Below are 9,339 nucleotides of genomic sequence, written 5' to 3' on the forward strand. Positions count from 1 at the left end.
CTATTATTGATCTCAAATCAAAATTGATTTGGGTTAAATTCTTGAAACTTTCGATGTGACTGGTTTGTTGGAATAAATCGGTATTGGGCATGATTAGGATGTTCTCTTATTGAACGAAACCCACATGATAGGTTAAGTTCCAAATCAGAATTCAAATTAATAGATATCGTGCACGGACCCTTTCTTTCACATGGTAATTTGTCAATGTCAGATAAGGGATGGCTGCCTTGCGGCGCCCGCCATGCCGTTGGATGAGGTTGATGGAGCTGAGAATTGATGGCCGTCGGTGAAATCACAGATGGCGAGCCTCTTACCTCAATTTTGTTTGCCTACTATCTAGGAGAGCCCACCCTCGACGATGCCAAAGTTCGGTGGTTTTTTTTTTTGTGTTTGAAAAAAAATCTTTGGTAGGGGTCACGTATTTGGGCGATTTATTACCTTAACATCTAAAATTCAAGTGCTATAAATAAATATATTGAAAGAACTTTACCTTTTAATGAATTGGATTCGAATTCTATAAATAAATATATTTTACATTTGAACGAACTTTACCTCATTGTGAGCCAAGTTAATTACAACGTATGTCAACTAATCAATTTCGTTACAACTTTCAAGGGCTTAATTAAGAAAACTTGAACAGAATCAAATTCGCATTAGATTTAGGTTCTCTTCTTTTTTTTTGGCCAAATTTCTACGAGGTTCGATCGTGGACAAATTGAATATTCCATCTAAGTTGTACTAGCAAAATACAAGCATCCAACAGAATGAAGTTTCCTAACAATACAGATACAGCTTACATTTTACTTAAATAAAGGCACGTGCAAAATTAGCTCGAAAAACTCCAGCGTCACCAAGAAGTCTGGACGATTTACAGAATACCGGTGATAGAGACAAGGCTATCAAAGTGTTTCAGCCTGCAACTGCAGTCATGAACAAACTGACTGCCAAAAACCACCATTTCAACTACCAACTGTGGACTGTTGTAAACAGCTGAAATCCAAGCAAGACAACAATGAAAACTGTAACGTAACAGCAAAAATTATATAGCTTGACAAAGTCGTGACCACCTCAAGAACATTTAATCTCATGACCACAGCCAATGCTCGCTTCAGACTATCCAAGTCCAAGCGAATTATAATTTGATCAGAGCATCAAGAAGCAAACAGTTAAAATCTCTTACTAAAAGAAAGCCAGTTCAGCTTAATGCTCTAAGCATTCGAGAACAAGATGTTACTATAGTATGCACAAGCACTTCTCTACCTGTCCAAGACTCGAACAAACCTTTGACCTCATCGATCTTTGATTTTATATTGGATAGAGTCGCAGTAAACTGATGAAATCCCTTCACTTGTAAGATGATAAAACAATCAGTAACACAAAAACACATTCCCTCCCCCCCCCCCCCCCCCCCCCCCCCCCCCTACTTTCCATAGCTCTTTACCCACAGAAACGTGCCCCATCTTTCATCGATCTAAACAAACCAACACAAACCCAGTAGTGTGTCCCGTCAAGTAATACTTCCTATAAGTAGTCTGAGGCAGGCGCCCTGCAGAAGAAGAATCCTTAACCAGCCTCATCAATCTTCCACTTGAACCCTTTGCCAATTGAAGCTTCCATGAAGATCACTCAAAGGTTAAGATTTCTATTCCCACTGCCATTCTTACCTTTCTTATCTCCTACTTAGTGGTCATCGAGCAATCTGACTCACGAAAATTCCCCTGTGACTCCACGTACGGCCTAATAAAAGTCCTACGCCACCACACCTCGAAGGCTCTCTGGAGATTGGGGCAGCTATCACCTGCCTTAAGAAAGCTGCCCAACCATGAGAGGAGGATACTCTGCTGGTCCTCTAGAGGAAGCGTCAGTATTGTACGCCCGATCCCTTCCTCCACAACTTTTTGATCAAATGACCTGCATCCATGCTGGAGCCACCGGTAGTCATCAATCAATGGCTGGAGCCAAACCTTCAGCAGCATCAGACGTGTCTCCTTTGATGGCAATATCTGGCCTCTTCCAATTCCCACAAAGAGCTTCGCCGTGACACAGCTCACATGATACCGGGAGACAATTGGGAGCTTTCCGTGTAGGGCTGTCAGCTCTTGCTGCTGAGCCCATATTGCTGCGAATTCATCAGCAGCTCGACGGTCAGTTAAAATATCAAGCAACCATGAGATGTTATCTACCTCTAAGGTTATCTGCTTCGCCACTTGATCAGCAGTCTGCAAGTCTTCCACGGCTTGTCTGAAGAAGCCCAGGAGTGAGTTCACGCAGCCTCTGCAAGAGTCATATATGGTCTCGTGGCAAAAGTGGGGTGAGGGGATGTTGCTGTTCTCCCTGAGCAGCTTGAGGACGATGGATTTCATCTCACGCCGGCCTCTCTCTTCACTGCTCTTAAGGACCAGTTCGATTATGTAGGACAGCGTATCCTTTGGAGGGTTCGAGGTTTCAGAGGAAATCCTCTTTAGTACGGGGGTTATCCCAATGCCTTCTCCTTGGAGACGCAACACCGAGGAGACCACCTTCTCTTCCTCCTCCTCACCGACCCAGGGGACAGCTTCTAGGTACTCCAAGCATGATTTGATGCATTGGTTGAATCCGAGTAACTCTGCAACCTGTGCAGAGTTCAAATGAAGAGGTAAGATATTCACACAAATACATAAATGTGGATTTCGTTGGGTTGTTCATATGGTTGTTGAAGTGAGACTTTCTCTTGATAATGAAGTTTTTTATTTAGTATTTACAACGACAAAACAGAAAAGGCATCAGTCAAACGGTATCAAGGAAGAACTGCCACTTTACAGAAGAAATAAATGAGAAGCAAAGGCTCTCTGCTTTTATAACTTCAGGTCATTTTTATATAATTTATTCGAAGACAAGATGCAACATTTTAGCCCAAAAGCCAGAAAAATTAATGGAGAAACCAAAATAAGAATTCCCCACAAATGTTTCACCAACTGCAACCAACTTCCCTGACAAACAACAAAAACAAACCACCATCTGAAAAACAGCAAAAAGAATGACATTCACCACTAATTCAGGATATCTTCATGACAGAGCTAAAGGAAATCCAAATCTTCCTTGCTGTTCCAGTCCTTTCTAAATGTTTTTTGTTTTACAAAGCATACTGCATTACGAGAAGATATCATCTCGAACACTTGGCAAAAAGTCTAAAAAGCATACTACGAAACAGGTATATAATTGATGATTAACATTATATGATAAGACAAAAGGCACTGGAAGATAGACATCAATCGATGATCTATCATTGTAGACATAGAAGTCAAATACTAATATTTATATTATTCTTGGCATAATCTGATCAGAAGCAGTGGTTACAAGCCATGCCATGATCATTTTTATCTTACTTATCTTTGCAATAACGATGTATGTGTAAAATAGCGGATAAGTATTAGAAATAACAGATTGCGCTCCTGCAGATATCTCTTAGGAGAATTTTCCCATGTGTAACAACTTGTCTTACAAGCTTTACAATTAAAGTAAAAATAAAAGAATTGTAAAGACTGAGATATTTTCAGTCTATGTGTATTATCATTGGTGACACTGTCGTGAATAAAGATGAAATGAAAAGCTAAAACCTTCAGGCATCGAATCTAATACTAGCAAAATAATAAATGCTTGAAGTACCAGTTACTGCAGCAAACTTTCACATGGAAAGAACAGAATAACACAAGGAAAGGTAGCTAACTGGTCTTTACGAAGGCATTATTAAATGCAAACCAAAAAGGTGCCAAAGCCATTTACCACTATAGAATCAGAGAAAACTTTCATTGTGAATCTTTGGAGACGTAGTAGTAGTTCTTCAAAGGGAAGGAGAAAAATGAGAACAAACTGACATTTTTCATCTCCAGGTGATGCGAAGAACCTCACACTATTCCCTGTGAATTCGGCAATGTTAATATTAGCAGACATTTATGAGGTTGATTTTGTCCAGCTGGTATAACCGAACTAGGTTTTGTATTTCAAAGAAGTTATGCAAACATGCATTCATTCGCCAGAGAGGAAGTCCAAATTTCTTTTCGCTCTTAAAATTACCAGATTGAACAATTAGTGCCTTCCAATTTACGAACATATTTCTATCCTCACTCTCAATCATCAATTGAACTTTTCATCTAAGGAGCCTAATTTCTAGTGTCAGCCAAGTTCAGAACTCAATCTCTCTTGTGCTTAAGTTCCAAATTCGATCACCAAATCATGCTCCCACCTTTCGGTAGCCTACAATGAAGCAAGAAAACTAGAATCCTTCATCCATATATTTCAACAAGCTCCAGCTAAATAAAACCTTAGATAACCACTCCATGGTTCTGAGAATTACCTTCAGTATGCGCAGCACACGGGGAACACTCTGCTTGACAAGCCGCTGCTTCATGTCTTGGCAATACATGAGCCCAACAGTCTCGACATAAATCTCAGCATCCTCACAATCATCAATCTCAAGGCAAGGAGATCCATCCCGATCCTCAAAAAGCTTACCCGCGAAGAAGCTGCTGTTCTCAGCAAGAACATCCCGGTGGACACTCAATTTCACACAGAACCCCTGCCTTCCCATCAAGACCACCTTCATGTTGCTGGTCCCACTCTCACCAAACTCAATCGAGACCTTCCTCGGTAAGTGTTCGGTTTTCGGCCTCGGGGTCCTCTCAGGGGGAGCGGAGGGAGTAAGGATTTCAGGAGCCACAGCTCGCACATCATCGGGAACAGGTGCCGGCCTCAGCGGCAGTGGTTTCCGATCAGCAGAAGGGACCTGCTTCTTTGGGAGGATTGGTTTGTGGGGGGGTGAGGAGGGTCTGGGGGGCTTGTTGAGAGGATTTTGTGCTTTGAGGTTCTTCTGGAACACAATAGGGGAAGGGCAGCACCAGAAGCCCTCTGGGGTTACAGCAATGGGAACATTCTTAATTTTGGTCTGCCCCTGCTCCACTCTTGTCAGTCTAATTTCGGCCATAGCTAGAGAGAGCTTTCACAGCATGAGCTCACTAACAAAGAAACTACTCCGGAAACTTCCGTAATCGAACAGGCTTGGATTGGAGCTGATCCTCAAAACCTAAAATCATAGACTAACCCGAAACTGCTTCTGCTAAGAACGGCATAAAATTACATACCTTGGGCTGTCTGAGCAGAAATCTCCTCGCAGATCAAGAACCCAGAAAGGAAAACGGGACCTCTCCTGAAGAAAATCAAGCCAGAAGTGAAGGGGCTGGAAGGAGAGAGATCAAGAGACCCAGCAAAGTCATCCCGGGCACCAAGAAAGGCAGAATCTTGAAAGCGATGCAGCTCAGTGAAGAGAAGAAGACCGCTCAAAGGATCACTTATGTAATGCAAGACATCATTTTGGCAGGGTCCGAGGTGTGGGGCTGCGTGGGAAAATGATGGGTGTCAAGCATCAAGGGAACCAATGAACAGAGACACGCAGAGAGAGAAGGAAGATTGAACTTGCAGAAGAGGTGAGAGAAAGAGAGAGAGAGAAAAGGAGAGGAGAGGAAAGAGAAGGAAAGGAATGTGGTGTGAGGTTACTTTCTCTTGTTCTTTAAATCTGTAAAGCAATCAAATTATCCCAATAAAGCAGATAGAGAGAGAGAGAGAGAGGGGTCAGCTAAAGCAGAGAAGAAGGTGATGATGGAGGCTCATGAGGGATGGGAACTATGTTCCTCTGTGTCTGATGCTTTTGATGATTGTTTGCTTTGATTTGTCTTTGTGGGTTTCTCATCTGAAATTTGAGCATGCTCTGCTCTGCTGTTTCAACTCTCTCCCTCTCTCTCCTCTCTCTCCCTCTCTTCCCTCAACACTTTCCCAGCGATCGAACAAACAAAGCATGCCTGACTGGCTTACCTCTTTTGTGCTCTGTTTTCTTCTTTTTCTTTTCCTTTTTTTTTCCTTCTTTTCCGGTTCCTATCTTGGGTTTGGCTTCTTTATTTTTCTACTGGTCCCCATGTCCGGTCCTCTTTGTTAGAATTTATTTACTTACATACAAATAGGCTGAAATAGCTCATTGTATTTTACAAATTGTTACAAAAACTAGACAAAGAGCATGCGCATATATTATTTTAATTATGTATGCTAAAAATGATACGCATATATGCATCTGCTGACTTATATATCAAATGATAAGAGCGAAGAAAAAAATACCTTTTGTTATCTTAATCTATTATAATTTTATTAGAAAGATTTGCAATATATTCAATGCAGAAATTTTCAATTGGTTTTCCTTTTTTCAGAATCTTCTCATTGTCTAAAGGGGCATGATTCCGAAGCATTAATATGACCCCAACCTACGAAGGACAACACCATTCCAATCTCAACATGACAAAATTAAAAAAGAAATGTGACCCAAATTTATGGGAAACAAGTTGCTCCAATTTTTGAAAAACGTCTCAAGCAAAATCTCATGAGAAGTAAGTGGTTCTAACTTTTAAGAAGTGTCTTAAGCAAGCCGCGAGAGAACAATTCTGCATATTGAAAGATTCAATATGGAGATTTAATAGCTTATAATAAATTAGTCTTATCGTCTTTCAAAATGCAAGCCGTTTCGGTTTCAAAAAGAATGACAACCTAAGATTATGGAAATCCTTGTGTACAAACAAACAATAGAACGCCCCAATGTTGTTTCAAGTCCATATAAAATTATGTTCTCTGCTGTATCCATCTCTACATGACGAATCTAACCGTACCCAGGTTGATTGGAGAAGCGATTGGTAGCATACTGTTCCGTTATATGCATATTGCCACGCCGGAAAAATTACAACTCCCGCTCGACGTATCGATATAATAAATGAAGCGTCTCAAGTGGAAAGAACATGACCGCTATCAAGCTTATGATCCATCAAAACTAAATCTGCTGGCCGATTGCAATAACACTGGAAAGTAAAGTTGCTCTCATGTCGGAATAACTCTCCAACTCTACTATAGGTGAATGATACAGATGTTTGGTCCCCAATTAGTGCTAAATATGGGTGCTCCTTTCAGAAATCTCCCCCGCTGTAGGAAGAGGGAAAACGAACAGCTAGCCAACCATATAAATAGCGAAATGGTCCCTGAATAAATGCATAATCCGTTACCTCCATTGTTAAAAGTCGGTCAAGTTTGCATAAAGATGCACCAAGACATGAACTCCTAAATTAACGATGGTACCCGAGGACGTTTTTCCAGCTGCAAAGAAAAAAGAAGGGCATACAAAGTCTCCTTAATCGGAAGATTGGATCCACTGAGCCAACTTGCCAAGAATACCGACAAATAAATGTGGTCTTCAATATGGGTCTGCCGCCTAAATCCATAATATTCAGGTTAGTTAGTTTGCCTAGTCTGCTGACCTTAATGTCTGTCATAGCGGATGGAGGACGTCGGATGCTCATGAACCGGTTTGACAAAAAGGAGTATCCACTTGCGGAATGATGGACTGTCTTCTTCTAACACTGTCAGAAGATTAAATAAACCCCGGGTTGTTACATGGAGACCATCGCTCAATCAAAGCACGTAGTAAATCGGGTTTACAATCAAAGGAAAATTTAGAAAGCTAAACAGCTTCATAGATATCGCACCTCTGAAGGCAGGCTTATAACTACATAGGATATCTTGAACCCATATAAGATCTTTCAAAAAGTATCAGTTTGCCTTGATGCGAAAATCATTGCTCCAAGAGGCCTGTCCCGTTTGAATGGCTTGAATTAAAGTAGTGAAGGAAGAGGCTATAGAGTTTCGACATCCAGCAAGATCCACCGATTCAAAAGCCATAATTGGACAGGGAGGGCCCACAATAAGATAGGTAGGTCCCAGCGGAAAACACAGCATATCGATCAGATATCTCACGTGTCAATGAAGTCGTAATTGCCTCGCGGGTAAAAGCAATAGTGTTAAGATCTTTGAACATGAGCTCATGCTGCTATGGATACGTACCATTCTCCATCGCTAGACTCAAAGGTAGAATTGGGGCAACGTTTATCTCGATTAGAAGAGCGACATTCCATGACAAGAAGAAGAAAACCACGAGGGAAAAAAAATGATCAGTTTCGAGATGAAATTGGTCGATTTCGCTGCCAATGGTCGTTATCTAAATCACTCCATAAAAAGTCGTGCTTTTGATCATGAAAGGAATTTTGCTGGCAGCTAAATTAAAATAAAATAAGAAAAGTGAAGTTGGTCAATATTGCCGCAACAATGATGAAGAGCTTACTATCCAAATCTCAAGCAACAAATAAGATATGACGTAGCGTTCATATATGGGGATGAGCAATCGGTGGAAGTTGCAGATTTGGATAATACATACACACTAGGTTATTGAACCCATGCTTTACATGGTTTTTGTGAAGAAAATTTTATAGTAAGAAATTAAATATGAAAATAATAAATAGTATGATTTTATAGTTTATATTGATATGCCAAAAGTTTATTATTTTATTCAATTCATAAATAATTTATGCAGTGAATTCATTATATCATTTCGATTATCAATATTATATTTATGAAAAACAATTTTAAACTCCCAAATATTCAAAATCTTTAGTTTTTATTTGATGAAAGAATGAAAATTTTAGAATATTTAAAATTTTAGAATTTCAGTATTTGCTTGTACTTTATTCTTCTGACATTATATAAATTTAGTTTCATGAATTTGAATAATTTTTGATGAAATGATCCAATCACTTTAAGAGAATATATACTTTAATTAGGATTTAATAAGAATTGCTATGTAATACTTCTGAAAATTTTTAATATAAAGCAGTCAATGTAAATAAATTAAGAAAAATGTACGTTTAATAATATTAATATGGTTAATATATATACTTCTTCATAAGAATAAGTTTTATTACGTTTATTCATCATACGGAAAATTATCAACGTAAATTTTTTTATATTAATTAATTAAGTAGATCCTTACAATTTCCATTTATTGTATAGAATTAACATATTTATAATTAATCATGTACTTATTGAAAATGAGCAATTATGTTTATATGAATTGATTAAATAAATATTTACATTAAATTAATTTCAAACATTTCATAATTTGACTATAATATGTTACGTATTTTACAATTCTATCCCTATTTATTAGCTTGTACTCAAGTATATATATATATATATATATATATATATATATATATATATGATATGCCAAAAGTTTTTTTATTCAATTCATAAACAATTTATGTAATAAATTCATATATATCATTTCAATTATCAATCTTATATTTATGAAAACAATTTCAAATTCCCAAATATTCAAAATCTTTAGTTTTTATTTGTTGAAAGAATGAGAGTCATACAGCGTGTTTGGTTTCGGAATTAAAGTAACTTTGATTTTGATTGTGGAAAATGACAAATGAGATG

At 38.6% G+C, this 9,339-nt stretch overlaps 1 protein-coding gene across 1 annotated transcript; it reads right to left on the minus strand.

Annotated features, from left to right (window-relative positions):
* Window positions 1–1,020: 1,020 nt before the first annotated feature.
* Window positions 1,021–5,824, minus strand: LOC116210583 (BTB/POZ domain-containing protein At3g50780). The gene is made up of 3 exons (XM_031544490.1): window positions 5,530–5,824; window positions 4,334–5,369; window positions 1,021–2,612 (listed from the first exon to the last, which is right to left on the minus strand). The coding sequence occupies exons 2-3, from the start codon at window positions 4,958–4,960 to the stop codon at window positions 1,677–1,679; spliced, it is 1,563 nt and encodes a 520-aa protein (XP_031400350.1). The 5' UTR covers window positions 4,961–5,369; window positions 5,530–5,824; the 3' UTR covers window positions 1,021–1,676.
* Between the last annotated feature and the right edge of the window lie 3,515 nt (window positions 5,825–9,339).

Source organism: Punica granatum, chromosome 6, assembly GCF_007655135.1.
Source record: "Punica granatum isolate Tunisia-2019 chromosome 6, ASM765513v2, whole genome shotgun sequence".
Lineage (NCBI taxonomy): Eukaryota > Viridiplantae > Streptophyta > Magnoliopsida > Myrtales > Lythraceae > Punica > Punica granatum.

Excerpts from the sequence above, each read along its gene's own strand:
- LOC116210583 (XM_031544490.1), bottom strand. The coding sequence starts at position 4,960 with ATGGCCGAAATTAGACTGACAAGAGTGGAGCAGGGGCAGACCAAAATT. Across the intron at positions 2,613-4,333 it reads GTGTGCTGCGCATACTGAAG|GTTGCAGAGTTACTCGGATT; the intron begins GTAATTCTCAGA and ends AACTCTGCACAG.